Source organism: Nesoenas mayeri (genome assembly GCF_963082525.1).
Source record: "Nesoenas mayeri genome assembly, chromosome: 15".
Taxonomy (NCBI): Eukaryota; Metazoa; Chordata; class Aves; order Columbiformes; family Columbidae; genus Nesoenas; species Nesoenas mayeri.
Window position 1 is genome coordinate 3,526,577 of NC_137559.1, and position 21,017 is coordinate 3,547,593.

General features: G+C 56.9%; 1 protein-coding gene across 1 annotated transcript; it reads right to left on the reverse strand.

Annotated features, from left to right (window-relative positions):
* Positions 1-542: 542 nt before the first annotated feature.
* On the reverse strand, positions 543-20,314 carry RADIL (Rap associating with DIL domain; the record flags this gene model as incomplete). Its single annotated transcript, XM_080354129.1, has 15 exons — positions 543-722; positions 1,041-1,180; positions 2,164-2,303; positions 2,554-2,950; positions 3,654-3,844; positions 4,162-4,312; positions 4,965-5,137; positions 6,073-6,307; positions 7,517-7,629; positions 8,292-8,452; positions 9,534-9,571; positions 9,742-10,407; positions 11,449-11,747; positions 16,807-17,365; positions 20,279-20,314. 15 exons carry the CDS (start codon positions 20,312-20,314, stop codon positions 617-619), a joined length of 3,405 nt encoding a protein of 1,134 aa, XP_080210255.1. The 3' UTR covers positions 543-616.
* Positions 20,315-21,017: the final 703 nt, after the last annotated feature.

Here is a 21,017-nt window from a genome sequence, read left to right on the forward strand (position 1 = left end):
GTAGCCCAGCAGCAGAAAAGCACTTGATTTTGGGCATGATACCAGGGAACTTAACTCCTAGTGAGCTGTCCTGCTTTGCATTCTGCTCCTGGGTACTTGTGCTGCTTTTACCACTCGCAGAGCTGAGCACCCTTCTCCAGGCTGATGTGCCAGCACCTCAGGTGGCCGCTGCCACAGCAAAGCTCAGGCCTGTCCCACATGCTGATCTTTAAATCCAAAAGGTGTTTGAAGCCTTTTCTGTGCCAGCATGGGAGACCACGCATGGCTCAGAGGAACGGAGGAGCCTGCCCACAGCCCCCATGTGGGGAGCACCCCCTGTCTGCCCCCTGCCAGAGGGGACCAAGGAACAGCAAAGCTCCTGAGAAGGATGACACTGTATAAGATGAGGCCAGGCGACTGATCAGGAGTGATGCTCTCAGCCAGTGCAGTGGGAGAAGCGTACACCACCCTTTGTGTCCTTTCATCCTCTGCAGCACCGGGGCAAGGCGCCAAAAAGCAAATCGAGGGCAGTTGTGCAGACCTGGTGCTTCTGTCTTGCACTCCAGGCTCCCCGAGGTCAGCTTTAACCAGAGCTGCACCTTCAGGCTGCTGCAGAAGGACCCTCATACCACAAGGACTATGAGGAAGAGGAGCTGGAAGTGATTTTTTTGGCTATTTCCATGTCCGACTTGGCGACCAGAAACCGCAGCTTCTTCCCTCCGGAGCGGATGAGATCCACCGCGCTGCAGAGAACGGCAACAGGGAGAGAGGTGAGTCCCCCGGGAGCCTGCCAGCTCACAGACGTTTGCAAAACACCCCCCGTTTGCAGCACACCTGCACTCTGTGCCTGCTCGGTGTTACAGGCAGGGCCCATTTCTCTTCTGTGTGTAGCTTTATGGGCAGCTTGGCCTCCACGCAAGCGCTGCCAGGATGAAGGCAAATGAGCCCTGAGCTGCCCCATGGGCACCTGGACTCTGCCAAATTTTTTCTCCAGCTTCTGCTCCCTCTTCCAAACCCCTCCACCCAGCTGCCTCCCCCTTTTCCAGGTGTCCCAGTACTACCTTTGGTAGTCAGCCCCAATGAGGCTGGTGCCGTTGACAGCCAGGATGCGGTCCCCGATGGAGAGCCTGCCGTCGGTGGCCGCGGGGCCGTCCTCGATCAGGGTGCGGATGTAGATCCCCGGGGAGCAGAGAGGAGTGTGCTGTCGGCAAGGAAAGGCGGTGAGTGACCAGCCAGGACAGAGGGGACACAAAAGGTTTGCGGTCCCAAAGGACTGAGCTCCCCAGGAAGAGTGACTCTCCCACTCAGTGCCAGGTGGGACCCTGGAGGCACTGGGGACCGTGTCACTGATGGTATAAGGAAGGAAACATGAGCATTCCATTTTATATCAATTTATACACAGAAAGGAGAGGGCGGGCAATCTTTCCTAGTTCAATTTAATTAAGAGTAAAGCATCATCAACCTGCAGCCGTCCTGGGATGGGAGCCCTTTGCTCACGGCTGTCCGCAGGGCTCAGTGATGCCCTGTTTCCTACTGACTCATGCGCTGCTGCAAAAGGCAACTTAGTAAGATGATCCATGGCACTAAACCAGATGGACATGTCACCTTATGCAAGAGCAGGGAGAGCAGTGAGTGCTGCCGCGGTGGGGCTGTTCTGGCACCCCACAAGTCTCCCTGTTCCCCTCTGCATCCCTTGCCACCCGCTGAAGGGTGGAGGAAAGACCTCAGCTCAGTCATTTTCCTTCCAGAAGAGTGTTCATCCCCTTTGCTTTCTCCAGCTGCAGGACGGCTGTGCTGGATTTTGCATGTCTCTTTTGCCCAGAGAGGTGGTGGATGAACCATCCCTGGAGACATCCCAGGCCAGGCTGGACGGGGCTCTGAGCAACCTGAGCTGGTGAAGATGTCCCTGCTCATGGCAGGGGGGGCACTGGGGGAGCTTTAAAGATCCTTTCCAATCCAAACTATTCTCTGATTCTATGTGCAGCACAACAATGCAGGAGCAGAGATCTGCTCCTCCCTAGAGCCTACTCTGTGCCTTATTTTCCCCAATAAAAGCAGCCTAGCTGCCGTACAAGGCTATCTGATTCTTTGTTGGCTTTTCTTGGGGTGTAAAATATGTTTCACATGTCTACTCCAGCTACCTGGAGGGGCATCAGCCCTATCCCACCATCAGTGCAAACTCACCAAGCCATCGATCAGCCCCATCCCCAGCCCGATGGGTCCTCTCTCCAGCTCCACCACGAAGACGTAGCAGAAGTCATCGGTGGCAGAGCTGCGGCTGGAAGACTCTGGCGTGGGGTAGTCGTAGGGGGTCGGTGAGCATCCTGGCAACAGAGAGACTGGCTTTGCCACTCTGGCATTGCCCAAACCCAGCCTTACACCCTCCCGCAGAAAACTGCCCCCCCAAATCCCATCGAAGCTGACCTCAGGCTGTTTTCTGCCTGGGCAGGAACTGGATGAGATGCTTCATTTGCTGTCACCTGTCCTGTCCAAGCACTGACAGGTCCCCACAGCAAATACCCTCCTGCCCAAATCCTGCACCCCCCAAAGCAGGGCAGCATCCGCTTTTGGTACCTTCGGGGGTGCTGCCTTTGGTGCCATTCATCCCGTTCCTCCGGGGCTCCTGCAGCCCCTTCCCGGTGCCCTGTGGGGACTCTGGGCTCCCACAGTCGAAGTTCAGGGGGGTGGTGGGTGGCGTCAGCAGGCAGGAGGGGTCTGTGGGTGCTGTGCCGGCCTTGGGGGCCAGATCCCTGCCCAGCTGCAGCTGCTGGAGCTTCTCCTGGAGCTGCGGCTCGCCGGTGGGGTGCTCGCAGGGGCAGCCGTTGGTGGCCAGGCGAAGAGGGGGATCCCATTCTGCCTCCGGCTCGGCGCAGCCCCCCAGGGAGCCGTGGTCCTCCTGCGGGATGATCCCCAGGGCAGCGGGTGGGCTCTCGCTCACCTCCGGGACTTCAGGCGTTGCACGTGCCTCTTTCTATAGAAGGAGAAAAACACCCTGTGTGACCTCCCCTACGGATGCTTTTCACACCCTACCTACACCCCACCACCCTGTCTGCTTTGCTGGTGCCTCCAGCCGAAACCTTGGCAATTCGGACACCGTCGGGGCTGGTCCTGGCTTCCCAGCACAAATCTCGCACCCCAGTTTTGTGGCCAGGACCGTGCTGGGGGACGCTCACAGCCACCCAGGAGGACACTCCTGGTCATGTCACTGCTGGGGGATCTCTTTGGAGGGGGACACTGGGGGAGCACAGCTCCTCCCGTGGCCCCAGAGCCGAGTGATGTGGCCCCAGGGTGACGGGAGGAGGCAACGGAGCCTGTGGGTGCTGCAAGGATGGGGAGAGGCGAGGGAGACCTGCTGGTGGGACATTCTCCCCCGGGAGCTGGAGATGAATGGCAGTTTAGCTCAGCATCCGCAGCACATCTTGCCCTCCCTGCACTTTATAGGCATTAGCTAATTAGTGCTTTTGCTCAAGCCTGCCTGGCTACGTGGGGACAGGCAGGGCAGGGAGGCCAGGGGAACACGCAGGGAGAAGGGGAGCTCTGCCTGCAGACACCCCCCTTCATCCTTCCTTCCCACAGCTGCAGGTGAGGGCAGCGAGCACTTGGCACCGGGCTTGGAGGGGACCTGAGACCCTCCTGCCCACCCAGGAGAGGCACACACTCTACCCGTGGGGTACCTTTGGGGGTGCTGAGCCTGGCCCCACGCCGGTGTGGGGGCTCTTGCTCTGCAGGCTCCAGAGGAAGTGGCGGATGTAGAGGAGGTGCCGGTAGATGTTGTCGTCCAACGTCTCCACCTCCAGGTCCACTTTGAAGCCCCCACTGGGCAGGATGATGGGTGGGTGGTTGTCAAAGGACTCCAGCATCTCATCTGAAAGGCGGAGGGAGGGAGGCTAGTGCTGGTCCTGGCTGCACCCCACCCCTGGCTCCCGGCTTTCGGCCACTCTCCCAGGGGAATGAGGGACACATTGAGCTCCGAGACAGCAGCAACCCTCCCTTGGGAATGCAGAGAAATCCCCCAGTCCTTCTGAGCATCCTTTGCAACACCCAAATTGCCATGGTTATTCCTGATCACTGCAGTTACTACAGGAGCCCCCGGGAGGAAGGGAATTGTCTGTTCAGTTTGTATATAAAAACCTTGGAGGGGACCCGCAGGTGATCGCAGCAGCACAAAGCCAAGGGGCTCACCGGGTTGGAAGGCGGCCGGGTTCTCCTCCTCGCCGGGCTGCCACGCTGTGATACAGCCCACGTCCATCACCGCCTGGCACTGGCTCAGCACCCGGTGGAGCTGCGCGGGGCTCAGCACCGGGAACTCGGCTCGCAGGGCCGGCCAGGTCATCTGGGCGAGGAGACAGAGCACAGGGTGAGCAGCAGAGCCGAGGGGCCGCTCTCTGCGGGCAGCAGGGGCTCGCAACGGAAAAGCTGAACAGGATGCAGCGAGCCCGAGCATCCCCTCCTCAGTACTGCCCACCCACGGACCTGCCACCCCGGGAAGGGGCCACTGGTGACAGCAGGAGAAAACACCTTGTTTTGGGGGTTGATCCCCTAGTATGGGGCGTTTCTTTCTGTAGTTACTGCAATAAAGGCAAAAAAGCCATATTGCAGTATAGGCACAAGATCTTCACGGTCTGTTCTGAATCTCTCCTTACTAAGCTGGCACTGCTACACAGGAAAACTTACAGAAGAGTGAGAAAGGCAATCTGAGGATAATCTAGGAGGAATTATTAAAATAGCTGAGTTTGTACTTGAAAATCAGCTTGGGATGTCTGTTTTTAACCATGTTCAACCCCGTAAAATCAGGGAACGGCCAGATATTTGGTGGCTCTGTCAGTCAACATACACTTTTCAAATACTTGCTGACATTTTATGATCAATGTTTAGTAAAAATGAAAGAAGGGACGTATCCCTGCAGGGACACCCAGCACTGAGCAGGGTCTCTCCTGTCCCGTGCCCATCCCGATGCCACGAGCCCCTGGCCACGCGCCCCTCACCTGGACCAGCTGGGAGCCGGGCATGGCCAGCAGGTTGGCCACGCTGGCCAGTTTGGCGAAGAACTGCTGAGCGAGCTGCTCGAAGCCAGCACTGCGCAGCCAGTCCAGGAGCAGCCGCACGCTGGCCCGGAGCTTCACCCCCTGCGACCAGTGGAAGCAGCTGAGAGAGGAGCCTGCGGAGGCACAGAGTCACAGAACGGTTGGGGTTGGATCATCCAGTCCAACCCACCTGCTAAAGCAGGGTCACCTACAGTAGGTTTCACAGGAACGTGTCCAGGTGGGTTTTGAATGTGCTCAGGGAAGGAGACGCCACAACCCCTCTGGGCAGCCTGTTCCAGGGCTCTGGCACCTCAAAGTAGAGAAGTTTCTCCTCGTGTTCAGATGGGACCTCCTATGCCCCTGTTGTTGGGCACCACTGAAAAGAGTCTGGTCCCATCCTCTCGACACCCACCCTTGAGATATTTCTAAATATTTATAAGATCCCCTCTCAGCTTCTCTTCTCCAGACTGAACAGTCCCAGCTCTCTCAGGCTTTCTTCCTGAGAAAGATGCTCCAGACCCTTCAGCATCTTCATAGCCCACCAGTGGACTCCCTCCAGTAATTCCTTGTCCTTCTTAAACTGGGGAGCCCAGATGGCAACGTATCCATCAGTGCATGTGTGGGGAAACAACCCCTCCAGCTAGAAACCAGCCCCTGCCCCAAAGCAGCAAAATAAATGGAGGTTATTGTCCCCAGCATCCTAGAGCTGGAACTCTTGGTAGTGGTCAGTTCTCACCTGGCACTTACAGGGGCTGCTGTGTTAATGAGGACTAATGAGCACCTCATTTACAAAGCTGCAGGAGTTTATTAATGAGCTGCACCCTAAATGCTCCCAGCATCCTCTGCTCAGGCTCAAAAGGACAGCGCTCTGGTGGGGGTGAGGATGGGGTATGTATGGGGTTAAATCCCTCCTGGGAATGGGGACAGCAGCTGGGTCTGTGCTTGTACTCCCAAAAATGGTGCTGGGACCTGCCCATCTCCACCCTGCTCTTTCCTGTATCCCACGGTGGCACTGGGACGGCTCCCAAAGGGCTCGCTCCCTACAGGTAAGTGTTTGAGGACGACTGACCTTTGTCCAGGAGCTGGTTGAAGAGCAGCGTGTTGGAGAAGAAGAAGAGGTAGGCGAACATCTGGGAGGTGATCTCGGGGTGCACTTCGTACTGGCGGAGCAGGTCCAGCGCCGCCTGGTAGATGAGCACGACCCTGCGGAGCTCCTCGGGCAGCGGGGACGCGCGCCAGCTGTCCCGGCACTCGCTCTGGAAGGGGTTGCACTCCAGCAGCGCCGGGAGCGACACATACAGACACTGCAGGGAGAGAGCGGCAGCTTCACAGCAGGCTCATGTTTGTTCCTTTATTGGTTTCGTTCTTTTTGCATGAACCAAACCCTTCTGACCCCGTCACCTCCACAAGCCAAACAAACCCCGCTGGTGCTGCTCTGGCGAGGGGCTGATCCTGCTAACCTCCCCGCCTCAATGCGCCCCAGTGTTGTGCAAGTATTTAAAACTATACATATATATATATATAAACATATACATATATATATACACACACACATATATATACATATACATATATATATATATATATAAACATATACATGTGTGTATATATATATATATGTATATGTTTGTCGCTTTAAGGACTTGGAGGTGGCAGCATGGGACGGCTCAGCTAAAGGGATCTGAAAACTGCTCTGAACCAGGGCTGTGGTCGACCAGCTGGGCATGGGGATGAAGGAAAAACCAGGACCGATGGGGATGACCTTTCATAGAATCACAGAATGTCCTGAGCTGGAAGGGACCCACAAGGACCATCAAGTCCAACTCCTGTCCCTGCGTAGGACATCCCCAAAATTCACACCATGTGTCTGAGTGCACTGTTCAATCGCTTCTTGAACACTGTCAGGCTTGGGGCTGTGACACCTCCCTGGGGAGCCTGTTCCAGTGTCCAGCACCCTCTGGGACCTTTCCCTATTGCCTTAATGGGAGAGCAGCACCCAGCACCCACCTCTGCTGAGGCTCAGGGGGAGGTGAGGGTGCTGGAGAGCCGGGTGCTGCTCTGGTGGAACGGTGCAGGAGCAACTCCTATGTCCCTGTGTGCCGATGCCAGCACACAGGCAGCTTTTTCTCCAGCCTCACACTGCCCGCTCTGTTCCCTGCTCCCGATGCTGCTCGGCTCTCAGCGTCCAACAGCGACGGTCCAGGGGCCCCTTTCCATCACGCCCTGAATCGCACCATTATGCCGCGCTGGCCAGAGCCAAGCAGCTCTCCCCAAACGCCTCCCCCGAGCCGCTGCACTGCAGGCAGGGAAACACGCCGCAGTAATTCAATACTTTTCCTGGGCTGCGACCAAAACATGGGGCACTTCAGCCCAAAGGAAAACACCTCGGCGTGATGCAACTGCCAAAAAGTAAAAGCTTAACAAAAAAATATGCCTTCTGTGCAGCCCAAGAGCTGCTGGGGATGCTCGTGCTGGCCCTGTGGGTTGTTGCCACCTCCCTGTGGAGCACATACCTTGGAGATGTAGTAGACACACTGCTGGAAGGTGTACATGATCACCTCCTCCAGCACCGTCATCGCCTCCTCGCTGGCCGTGATGGTCGAGGAGAACAGAGATTCCTTGGAGCCTGCGGGGCGGAGAGGAGGATGGGGAGCAAACCCGCAGCAGCAAGGTGGGCTGAATTCCCCGCTCCCCAAATCCCCGGAGCAGGGTTATTAGTGCTCCCAGGCTGGCATCACCACCATAGCATTCCTTAACAGGGACAGATGCTCTTCTTGTCCCCAGGTGTCCACCTGCCGTCCCCCACAGCTCACAACGCTGCAGCACAGCTGCCAGCAGCTCAGGGCTGCACCCTCCTTCCAACAGCCTGGCCTATGGACATTTTAACTTGCTGCATAGATCAGAGATTTCTGAAGCTGATTTAATCCCTTTTTTGTTTCTTTTTTTCCCTGGTATTAATGCTGGGAAGCCATTCTGCAAGGCTGCCTGCAAACCCAGGTGCCCCCACAGCATCCCCGGGGACACAAAGCCACCCTGCCGTGGTGGAAAGGGGGTGGTCGGCTGCCAACATGACACAACCCGTCCCCAAAGCACTGCAGCCCCATGGCACGACACAAGACTGCTCCTCCCGCACAGATTAGCAATGCCAGCCCGTGCCACAGACACATCCCTGCCAATGAGGATCACAGGAGGTTCCTCAGAGGAACTGACCATCGCTTGCAACAAGGGATTAGTGGAGAAAAGTCACTTTGGCTGGAGAAGCAAGCAGGGCGCTGAGTCCAGCCTTACCTTTGACGTCCAGCTGCTCCTCCATGCTCTGGATGTAGGTGGGCGATTTCTGCTGGATGAAGTACAGGACCTCGATGGCGTTGGCCATCCAGAAGAGGATGTGCTGAAGGTCTGGGAGAAGGTCTGCGATGGTGAAGCGGGACAAGGTGGCAGGGTCCTGGCTGGGGACACACAGCAGGCATTATGGCTGCTGCTCCTTGGCATCCCCATTCAAGTTTTTGGGGAGAAAACAGACAGCCTGGGGCAATGCCAGAGAGTTTTTGCATCCCCTCACCCCCAAGCCCAGCACTCTGCTTAGGAAGACCTTTTACAAGCAAAAATCTGGTGGTTCCTGCTCTGTAGGATGGCAAAGGGGACCTTGTTGAGACTGGGCTGGCCAAGGGCCACCTGGCCTTTGTGGGGTGCCACTTTTGGGGGAGACTGCCCCTAACATAGCTGAACTGCAATAGTCACGGCTGAAGAACAGTTCTCCCCAAGAAGTATGTGCTGCTCCTGCCAGCTCTGGACGATTTAACCCAGCCAGCCTGCCCTGGGCTGTTCAAAAATAAAGCAAAATAAATAAAAAGCATCTGGGAAGTTTCTCAGCTGCTGAACTGCTTTCCCCTGCTACAGGAAAGGCCTGGGAAGCATCCTCAGAGCTTGGCTCCAAGGAGAGCTCACAGCAAGCACCAACAATTTCTCCAGACGCTGCTTTGGAGCCTGGGTTTTGGAAATGACTGGGAAGCCAGCCTCACACCTCACCAGGAGCCAGCCCCCTGCATGCTGTGATGGCCCCAAAGTGGTTCTCCCCACCCCAGGACACCAGGTGCCACCCTCCCTGGACGCACACCTGCAATGCCAGCCCCACTCTTGCTCCATGGGGGTCTTCAGCATGAACGGGGTGAGACCCCGCACCGGGGCCATCCCTGCCCCATCCCTCAGGGATGCTGAGGCAACAGGGACAAAGTCTTGGCCAGGTCTTGGATCAGAGAAGACCCCAGAGCTGCTGCAGCTCTTATTCCCTCCTGAGCTCACCCACTTTTCCAGCCCCACATATTCCTGAGCAAGGCCCTTGCAGGCACCGTGGTGAAAGGACCAGAGAGCTGAATGCATGGGATTGAGCAGGAAAATTCAGTGTATACTGGTACCACCAGGCTGGGAGGGTGGTTTTAGCCAGCCATGGACTCCCCTCACTCACAGAGAACTGGGTTGAAATCTCTCTGTTCTGGGGCAAAACAAGGAAGGGCAGCAGGTCGCACTTACTGCTGGGACTGCTTCTCAGCCAGCTCCCGCGTCCGCTCCTGGGCAGGGAGAGAAGGGAAAAGCAAAATGAAAACCAGCGGGACAGGGCAGCACGAGCATCACCCCGACCAGCACTCGCTGCCACTGGGGGCCAGATTGGGAGAAGTCCCCGGCGGGGGTCCATTAACACCCCCACCCCGCCAACACCCCTGTCCCACGGCCAACTGACCCACACTGTCCTCTGGATCATTTTGGCCACTTTGAGCAGCAGCTGCCCGAAGTCACCCGGCTCGAAGCTGGTGGCCGAGTGCTGGATGCAGAGGCAAAGCAAGAAGGCGGGTGTCAGCTTGTGGTCGTCCCCTCCCGGCTCGATCAGGGTCATGATCCGCCGCAGCAGCACGTCCTCAGCCGCCGGCTCGAACTCCAGCTGCAGCTTTCTGCGGGGAGCCCTGGGGCCGCCGGCGGGCGAGGGGTCCCGCTTTTTGGTGGTAGAGTCCCTCTCCTTCATCAGGCTGCCACACGACCCGCAGACGGGGGGACCCTCGGGGGCAGCGGGGTGCAGGGCACGCAGCCTCAGCAGGGTCTGCGCCGGCAGCGGCTGCGCCTTCATGGGGTCCTTGTAGAGGAGCAGGTAGTAGAGACCGAGGGAGAGGAGGTCCCCGTGCTGCAGCACGACCGTCCGGGTCACCTCGGCGAAGTTGACAGAGATGCTGGCACCGGCAATGGGCTCCAGCACCAGTTTCTCCTCCAAGCGATGTCGCGAAGGTCGGAGCTTCCTGATGGTGCAGTGCAGGGGCAAGATGTCGGGGGCCGACAAGCTGATGCTGGGTTTGCTCGCCTGCGTTCGCTGGCCCACCGTGTGCTGCTCACGGTTCAGCAGGTAAACCAAGCTGTCCTGCCAAGGGAGGAGACATGGCATGAATATGGGATGGGGGGGAAGGGGCCCTGCTCCCTGCCATGCAGTGGGTGCTGCAGCCTCCCATTGTCCCCAGCTGTCCCCTCGCCTGCTGCACCTTCGCACGGCAGAAACATGTTTCTCTGTTTTCCTCACTGCCAAGCAGGACAGCGGCAATCCCCGCTTTGGGTGCGTTAATTAACAGGCACAGTAACTTTGGCCATGCAGTCAATGGGGCTGCTTTGGGCAGATCAGTCTCTCCCTCCACCTCTCACACCCCTGCCCCTTCCCACAGCAGCTTTTCCTTACCGCTTTTCCCCCCAGCCTGCAGTGCTGCCTGCATCCCCCTGCCCGGGGGAGGACGGTGGGACCCCGGGCAGAGAAGCCGTTCCCTGCCCTGCCGCTCCCCCAGCCTGCCCACATGCCCTGAGGCGTCTCATGTAACCACCCCGTGCCTCAGTTTCCCCAACTGGATTAACGGGGTGGCCGCAGGGGGATGAGGGCTGCAGTGCCGATGTCACCCTGCCAGAAAGCCTGGAACAGCCAGATCCTCAATGGGGATAAAGTAGCCATTAAGTACAAAAGCCATCCCAGTCCTTTCCATTTCTCCAAGTGCCTCCAGCACTGGGGAGCAGGAGCTCCCACACACACTGTCTCCTTGCTGCCTTTCATTACCTTTGCCACTAATGAAGCAGCCAGACAGGGGACGGGGCAGCTCAGCCATCGCCTGCAAAACCGAACCTCCCTGGTGCCAGGGCACGGATGCTGCTGCGGGGATTTCTCTGGGGCATTGTCCGGGGGTGGTGGGTCCAGGGTCCACGCCCCCGTCTTGGGGACAGGCTTGGGGACAAGCTTGAGGACATGGCCGCAAGTATCAAGCTGGCACCGCTCCGTTTTCTAAAAGATGCTCTTCCGCGCCACCTACCCCCCTTACCCCAGCAGCTCCGGCCATGCCAGCGGCCCCCCTTTCCCCGGGCTTTGGGGGGGTGGGAGGAAAGCGAGGGGGTGCCGGGGGGTGCAGGGGGTGAGCGCGGTGCTTACATGCTGCTGGCTGTAGCCCTGCAGGAGCAGGAGGTGCGGGGACTGGTAGAGGGAGTACCGCATGCTGCTGCCGCCGCTCCGCGCCGCCGCCGGGCTCCCGGGCAGGGTGGAGCAGTGCCGGGGGACCCGCTCCGCGGTCCCGGTCCCGGTCCCGGTCCGCCGAACCGGGCAGCCCAGGCTGGTCTCGCTGAGGCTGCGCCGCAGGGCCGGGGGGGGCCCGCGCCGTTCAGCCCCCGCCGGCGGCCGCCGGGCCCCCCGCGCCCGGTGCCGCTGCAGCTTCCGCGCTTGAGCGTTGATGCCTGCGGGATGGGGGGGGGGGAGAGAGCAGCGTTCAGCCCCCCCACCGCCGCCACCTCCTGGCACCCCCGCAGCCGCAGCACCCCACGGCTGGGGGATGCTGCAGCGTGGGAGTGGGGATGGAGCAGCTAAGAGCCCCCTTCCCGGGATCGCACACCCTCCGCTGGTCCCCTGCCCTCTCCCAAGGGTGACACCAGGACACCAAAGTGGGGAATTTTGTGCCCTAGTGCCATCATCAAAAAGGGGGTGCCCCAGCCCACCCAGCCCCCAAACCCCACTGACCAGGGGGCAGCAAGGCTGGGTTCAGAGTCTGCAGCATCCCCCACGCACCCTGGCCGGGGATGGGGAGGTGGAGACAAAATCTGTGCTAAAAAGAAATTTATCTCAATTCTTGCCAAAAAAAGAAAGGACCTGGATGCTGCTTTCAGGCCTTCAGCACTCAGTGGCCGGCAGCAAGCAGGAGCTGCAGGGAGCACCCCTGGCACCCCACAAGCATCAGCCAAGCATGAGCGCTGTGAGCTGCAGTGGAGCCTGCCTGCCCGCCTGTCTGCCTGCTGCAGGAGCAAGCTGTAATTAACTTTTCCCAAGCATCAATTCAAGCAAAGCCATCTGCAAGACTAATGGGAGCTGGAGTGAAAGAACAGGCCTGGCCGAGCTGCAAAGCAGCCCCTTGCGTGGTATCCCCATCCCCTTCTACTAGAAGCATGGCTTGAGCTCTGCAGGATAAAGTAAGAAGTTGTAGGTCTGATGGGCGATGCTCGTACCTTGGGCGGGCAGCCTCCTGGGAGAAGGTCGCTGGCATTCAGGGACAATGAAGAAAAGGAAAAATAACTAAAGGATATTCTTGTGGTAGGAGCACTGCAGCTGCATCGGTGCAACACGGAGCCAGAGCCCCACTCACAGCTTCGGCCAGCGAGATTTGGGGACAACGGGCAGGATTTGGGGACAGCAGAGCGGAGAGCCTAGTGCCCAGGGCTGCTTAAAGGGACACTCGCAAGTTCAGACCCCAAAAAAAAAATGTCATCTGCCTTATTTGGTGAGGAATGGGCTGTCGGTTCTGAAATACATTTTTGTGTTTGTTTGTTTTAAATCAAGCGCTCCTTTGCTGGGAAAATGAAAGAGATAGGGATGGAGATGGCAGGGAGAGAAGGAGAAAAATAGCCCCTGCTGTTTACATGCCTTGGGATTAGGGCAAGGCACGGCCAAGCGGTCCAGTGCCCTGCATCCTTCTTAAAAAGGCAATTGACCCTGCTCACGTCCCCATCACGGCCAGCAGCACGGCATGGGACGCCTGCGTCCTGCAGATGTGAAATCCAGGGGGGTGCAACAAGCCCGTCCGGGCAGGAGCGCAGCCCAAGCCGCTGGGGATATCAAAGGCCACCCCAAAATGTGTCTGCAGGCTCCCTCCAGGAGCCCCATTCCCAACCCACAGCATGGAAATGGGCCAAAGAGATGAAGGATGGCCAGGGCGATGCAGATCCCAGCCCGGCTGGGGGAAATGGAGGAGGAGAGGGGCCAGATCCTGGGGAGCAGCTGTTGCTGGAGCTCATTGCACTGGGAGGAGCAAGGGCTGCCAGAACTGGGGTCCCACTGCCCAGAAAACACGCCATCACCGGTCCCTTATCTAGGGAAAAGGAAGCTTCTGTATTTATTTTGTGTAGGAAAAAGCAGCTTTTTTACTACCGATAGAGCCCCTGTCACAGGCTCCCCACTAACCCTGGAGCTGCACTGGAAAGATAAACACAGCTCTTTTCCTGAGCAAAACAAAGTCCCTCCATAAAACATGTTATTTTCTTTTTCAGTCCTCTGGTACGGTTTTCTCCTCCCGAGCCTATGCAGGTTATCCGACCCAAAACGCTTTGTGAGCATCCCTGACACAGCGCAGCCCGAGCAGAGCTGGCAGCTGCTGAAGCCACATGGGGATGAGGATGGGAAGGGGGCCAAATCGTACCCTGTCCCTTAGGGAGAGCTGGGCACCCTGGGCAGGGACACCATGCACCCCCTGGCCAGCGTCTGCTGGTCCCCACCACGCTGCTGCCTCTAATCCCATCCTGCATCCCAGGGGAAAACCTGCCGGCTGTGGTACCCGGGATCTTGGCTGGAATCCGCCTCTTTTTCAGCCTAGAAAAGAGGTTCCCTTCTCCTGGCTGAGAAATTAATCAGTCAATAAATAATTTCATGGGTCCCAGGCAAACAAAAACCAACACGCTTTGCATTTACCCAGGAGGGGCCAACACTGGACTAGTCCTTCCTCATGTTATTGCAAAGCAGACACTGCAGGGAATCCTCCCTGGAGACTGTAGTGCTGGGATATATCAAAGCCAGATCCTCAGAGCTACCTGGCAGATTATCTTTTAATGTAACAGCCTTAACTCCTAAGTTTCTCAAAGTGTGCAAGTGATTTAGCCTTCTGTCTCCCAGAAAAACCCCAACAAGCTCAGGACATGGTGCAAAATGGGGCTGATTTGGAAGGTGAATGCCATAAAGATGTTGAATGCTGCACCTCTGTCCCAGCACCCTCCCATTTATGGGTGTTTTCCCTGGGTGTTCCCTTATCTCCCCAGAAAGAACAGAGCCAGGGTGGCAGTGAGGGAGCGCATCAACCCCGTTTACTGTGGAGATGCTCCACCTGTGCAGCTAATTAGTGAGGAGTGAGTGCCTTCCTCTCCAGTGGAAAGCAGCTAATAAACTAATTAGGATAATGAGTAACTGAGCAGATAAAACTCTCAAGCTATGTGCTGGGAGGTCACAGATGGGTGGGAGGCCTTTCACCCAGATCAGCAGCAGGGCAGGTAGTGATGCTCCAGATGGTGTGACACCAGTGGTCCCAGCGATGCTCCAGATGGTGTGACACCAGTGGTCCCAGTGATGCTCTGGATGATATGACACCAGTGGTTCCAGCGATGCCCTGAGTGGTGAAGGGCCCTGCAGGTATTTATTTCCCTGGGAATCTTGCTTTGCAACATCCCTGTCCTTTTTCTGCTACAAGCCTAAAGTCCCTTTATTTTTGCACAGATGCTGCACTTTCCACACCAGCGCCCCACCACCCTGGGCAGGGGACCTTTGCCAGCTGGATGTTGGTGACAAGGATGACCCTAGTGGAGTCAGTCCCCCTCACACCAGAAGTTCTGCACCTTTTTTTGGGCTGCTGGGTGTACAGAAAGCAGATGCCTCCTGCAGACACGCTGCATCACTCCCATCCATCCCTAGCAGCTTGTGGATGGGGTGGGACGGTGTGGTCCCAGCCCCGTAGCATCGCTTTGGGCAGCACCACTGGCACAAGGTGAGACTGGTGACAGAGCCCCTGGTGCCACCAAAAGAAAGGGCTGGAGGAGTGAGATTTTTAACGGGTGAGACAAAAAAAGGGCTGTGTAGTCTGCAGAGCAGGAGCCTAAATAAACGTGGGTGTGGGTTTTCTGTCTCGGAAGATCTTGGTCAGCTGTGGAAAATGCCTAAAGGTTAAAAAACGGAGACTTTCCACCACCCCACCCAGGAGCGCTGAAACAAATGAAGTGATATCTACACTGAAAGCATAACGGGCTTATTTCCAGACACAGGGCACGTGATCCACTCAGGAACTGCTCCTCCATCAGAAATCACCAAAGGATGCCAAGCCCAGACCAGCTCGGTGCTGCCCACCCCCCTGGCCTGCGTGGAAGCCTCCCCACGGCTGCCAGGTCACGGGTGGGAGCGCTGCTTGCTGCAGCCCAGGGGGAGCATTTGAGGCCAAAGTGACCTGGGCTCAGGCAGGGAGCTGCCACGTGGCCCTCCCCGCCACATGCTATAGCCATTGCGCTTGGATCTTGCCCTTCTCTCTATTCAAAAGATGCTGTTTTTAGAGCCACTGCTCTCCCAAAGCGTGTAATGGTTCTCTGATCCTGGCTGGAAAAAGAGCTGGAGAAAAGAACATCCACCTCTGCAGCTCCCTCCATGGCCTGAGCCTATTTCTCTCGGTTCATATCATACGTGCAGCGAGCTGGGACCGATCCTGCAGTGTCCCCTTTCTAAGCAAGGGGCAAGGACTGGACACAGGGAGGGGTTTGCCAAGTAATTGTGTGATCTTTAGGTTATTTCTGACCATCACAACCTCTTCCTACTGGTGTGAGGAACCGCTCAGTGCCCATTCAACAAAACTCCTCAGTCGACACCTCCTGAGTCTGACCCAGACCCCTCTGTCAGCAGGTCAGACCCATCAAGGGCATCATGCAATTTAAAAACCTAATTTAAAACCTTTCTGCCCTTGTCCTTGTGGGGTTTTTATCTGAGGGCAGAAGGAAAACTTCATTAGTGTGTGCTGGGGTCACTTATTAACCTGCTGGTTCCTAATGATGCACTTATCTTCTCCTGCCAGCCCCAGGCTCAAGCAGGCACCTTAGGGGGCTCTCCTACCCTACACTGTTCTCTCTTCATTAGCTTTTCATTTTGCTCAGTTGTTCCTGCGGATTTGCACAGGGTGTCTGGCCTGGGGGATGCCCATGGGGAGACTGGGGTACAGGGGTCTGCTGTGCCAAGGATGCCATGATGCTGGTTCAGTGATACAGGCAACACTGATGGTCTCACCTGCCCAGCTCAGCCACGAGTTGGGGTTTGGTATGAACCCCTAGACTGGCTGGGGTAAATATCTGAGGTTGCCAGTACCAAATTTGTGCAGGAGAGCACTGAGTACCAGCTCTACCCAGGAGCCTTGTAACTAAAATGTGCTTACCCTCCCACTTGCACCATGCCCCACTGTGCCCAAAACACCTGCAAAAGCTGCTGGTGGGGGGTGCAGGCAGCCCGGGGTGGGTCACAGCTCCCCAAACCTGCTCCCTGCCCTGTGCCCAGCTCTTACCTGGGGCCTGGGGGATGCCCATGGGGAGATTGGGGTACAGGGGTCTGCTGTGCCAAGGATGCCACAATGCTGGTTCAGTGATACAGGCAACACTGATGGTCTCACCTGCCCAGCTAAGCCACGAGTTGGGGTTTGGTATGAACCCCTAGACCCTGCTGCTGGGGGGTGCAGGCAGCCCGGGGGAGTCACAGCTCCCCAAACCTGCTCCCTGCCCCGTGCCCAGCTCTTACCTGCAGTGGTGGTGTCCACATCCCTGGCCGCCAGCTCCTCCACCTCCGCTCTCTTGCGCAGCTCCAGCCGCCGCGAGAAACCCTCCTTGGGCTTCCAGAGATCCTGGATGAGCAGCGGCTTCTCGTGGTCACCCAGGACCCTCAGTCCCTCCGTCTGCCACCGTTTCTCAGGACCCTCGAACTTCCCAATGACGTCGCACAGGGCGTACTGCCCGGCGCTGAGCTGGCTCAGCCCGTAGCGCTCCAGGGCTTCCTTCACCAGCTCCCGCGCGCCCGAGCTGCCCGTCGCCAAAACGCTCTTGTAGTTGGTGCCTGCACAGATGTTGCCCCCGAAAATCTTCAGGACGCCAGGGGCTGAGAGCTGGGTGGAGAGCTCGGCTGGATCATCCTCACCGGCTGCCGGGGAAGCGGAGGCTGAGCTCCGATCCTTGTAGCTCAGCGTTCGGTACAAGACCTGGGAGAAAATCCGGCTCTGGCGCTTCAACCGGTTCTTGGATGGTGGAGCCATGGTGGAGGAGGACCCATAAAACATCATGCATGAGGTTGTCATGGGGTGCAGCTGGGCAGGGAAGAGGGGGAAAAGGGAAAAATCAGCTGTTTGGAGGCCAGGTGTGCAGCACAGAAGAGCAACCAGGAACTGGCTTGTGGCCACAGAGAAGCCGCTGTCACCTCCAAGGTGGAAAGGGACAGCAGTGAGGGACATTCCCCTTGTGCAACCCAGAACACCAGCAGCCAAGCTCAGCCGGGCTCCTTGGCATCAGCACAGTTATCTCAGGATGGATTTGTCCCTGAACACATAGCCTGGAGTGATACCAAATTTCTGCATCGTGTATGAATAGGTCCCTCTTGCCCAAGCAAAATGCAGGAGGAGAGCAGAGCTCAGCGGGACTTGGCGGGGCCCATCCTGCTCGGGAGCCAAGGCGTCAGCAGTTACTTACACTAACGAGTTTATGGAGCAATCCCATTTTTTTTTAGAGGTGAAACAGAAAGCTCAAGTGCAAATTCAATCACTTTGAGGTCACCGCTAAATGCTTTTGCTCACCGAGAAGCACAGGGTGAAAATGGGCTTTAATTAGCCTTTCTAAAAATGTCCTGACTCTGGCAAATCTCTTGGCTGTCGCTAGTTTGCGGAGGATGTTAAAGCACGCGGTGGCATCGCTGACAACGCTGCCCTTGTCACATTAGCCAGGGCAGGGCTGCTCGGGGCAGCAACTGGAGGAGATGTGGCCACAGCCGTGCGACTGCTGCACCTCAGTCCCCAGGAACAGACTGGAAACCATGATGCTCTGTCGGCTCTCGACAGACAACGGTCCTGCCCAATGTCACTGCCGACATCTGGGGCCAGCTCCGAAATTGCATCCTGGATGCACAAACAGCTGGCGCTTGCACGGCGCTGGTAGCGCTGCCGGCTGCACCACACAGCGCTGACGGGGAAGGTCCGGAAAGAGAATCTGAGTGTGTCTGATTGGGACAGGACAGGGATTTCCCTCACCTCTGGATTTATAACGTGCAGTGAACAGGCACAGGCAGGGACTTGGTGCATACACAGGGGACCCCCAAAATGTCCCATCAGAGCGCTTTGATGCAGCGGTCAGCACAATCCAGCTGTGCATGGCTGGGGAGATGTGGGTGCTGGCAGCTTTCTGCATCTGCAGCCCCGTCTCACTTGGGCAGGATCTCACCGCCTGAGCAAACCCAGCGCTATCAGGCAGAATGATGTTGGCCCTGGAAAGTCTCCAAACCACCATCTAATTCAGGAAGAAAAAGCGTCCCTGCTGCTAATGGAAGAGGTCACCTTCTAACCCACCTTCCCTGCTGTGCACGGAGGATGTCTGCAGGGTGTGCATCCTCCCAGTCTGGGACAAGAGGCCAACTGAATGCTGCCGATGGGGAAACTGAGGCACCAGCAAGCATGAAGGCTGCATGACGTGTCTAGGAACTGTGCCATTCTGCGATGCTGCTGCACCTCAAGTCACCCCTTTCCCACCAGGACTGTAAAAACACCAGGGTTTGTTCTTTTTCCCAACCCACCATCTCCAAAAGCGAGGATGCAGCCACTGTCTGGGTGCTGCAGGGCAGGGAGGAGAGCCAGCGGCTGCCCCAGACCCGGCACATCGCAGCTGTCTGGCTCACTGAAACTGAGCTTTGCCATTAGCCTGCAAAGCAGAGCTTAGTGTCTTGTGTTTGGTACCTCTCCAGCTGAGCATTTGCCCCAACAGCTTCACCACAGCTCGCTGGGTTTGGGGAAGGCTGTTCCTGCTCCCACCTTGCAACTGGGGAAACTGAGGCAGGGATGGGGTTAAAGCTACAACTCTCCCCACGCTGCTGCTCCTCCTCCAGCTGAGCCTGGAGCTGCTTCTCCCACTGAGGACATCACTTGATGTCTGCTGTGTGACACCTCCTGGGAGTGACCCAACCTGGGGAGCAGGTCAGGGCACTGGCAGATGGGTTCAAGAACAGCTTCCCCAGGCTATTAGCACAGCCCCGCCAGCCCTCATTAACATTGGGCAGAGGAAAAACTACCCCAGTGTCCCTAGGAGACCTCACCATTAAGGATGCAAAAGACAAAACTTCATCATCAAATCACTGTTTTCAGTTCATGGATTTAATTTCATCCACGTCCAGCACAAAGGGAAACCTTTTAACATCTGCTGCTAGTAAAATCGTTCCTCCAAGTCCACCTCACAGAGAGAGACACCATCCTTGCTTCTCGCAGGTCCCTGCCTGGTTTTGAATATGTTATTTATAGCTCAGCTATTTTCCTGCTCTTTCCATCGAATGCAGTTTCTACAGAGTGAAGCAGCAAAGACATTTCACAGGGAAAAAATATGAAGCCTGGACTGTGAGAAGCTTCTAGCCTGGTCCCCCTGTTACTCAACATCTGGAGCAACACAAGTGCGATTTCACCAGCCCCCTGAGAAATCACAGCCTTATCCTGAAGACAGAGTAATGCACGATCTTAATCCCTTCAAGGACTTGAATGGACATGATAAGATGATAACGAGATGGGCTCTTTCTGCATCTGTACGTTCAGGCATGATGGTCACAGGCATCTCCTAGGAGGTTAAAGAGAAAACCCCTCCTGCAGCTATGGAGGTATGACCTAGACTTTCCAAAAAGTCCCTTCAGCATTCAGTGACGTCTTCTCTGGTAATGACTACACAGGAATTAGGCAAAGCTCTGTGACTGCCTCCCCGTGGGATCTCTGTCAGGTATCCTCCGCCTCCTCGCACACTGTGCCTGCCACACCAGAACCTGCTGTTTTCCTTGGCTAGCGCCATCTGTATTCATTCTGCAGAGCTATGACAAATGCTTTCGGTATTCACGTGGCCACCACATGTCCTTCCATCACCACAACCGACTCTGCAACCGCCAGGGACTTTCCTGTGGGCTCCAAGGTTCCTGCTCCCACTGTGGGTGAGCAGCTCCTTCCCTCTGCCCCCACCCAGCGCACACGCAAACCTCTCCTTACCTTGCCATCCTTCTCACATGCCTTTTCTCCTTCCATTCATCCTCTTCCTCAAAACAGTCCGTCCCCCGTGTCACACATCATCCCAGGCGGGGGCCTGTCACGTCTCTGCAAGAGGAAGAGGAGGAGCGGTCCTGGGCTGTTCACAGCGCGGTGGCTTTGGAAGGCTCAGAGATGCTGTGATTCCCCTCCTGATGGGAATCACGTTTGCACGCAGGCTACTGAGCCACATATATATATCCCCTATAGCTCAGCACCTCACTATATTCCCACACCTCAAACTAAACAGCCCAATCGCTTGCTGCAGTTGAGGGCTGCTGGCTCCTGGGGACCCACGGCGGACACGTGGCTGGTGATGAGCACGTTCACAGATGTTCATCCAGCCACAGCCCATAGATGGGGAGGACCAGCCCACCCCAAGCTCAGGCTCCATCACAGCAGGAACACAGAAGCCCTGGGACGGGGGAGATGGAGGAAGAGCGAACCCTGCCATGGTGATGTCCACCAGTAGCATCTACCCCATCGCAAAGAGCCTGGGAGAGAACAGCTATGGGAGAAGAAACTCTGCTATAAAAGAAAGGTGAAGGGGAGAAGGTGGGACCAGCAACAATCTGGTGACCTTTATCTCCTTCTCCCAAGTGCACATGTCCCTGGGGACACCAGGCTGAGGACCCTCTTGCCCACAGCCAGATAATGAGTCCTGGACCAGCTCCTTCCCTCAGTGGCCACAGCACACTGGGAT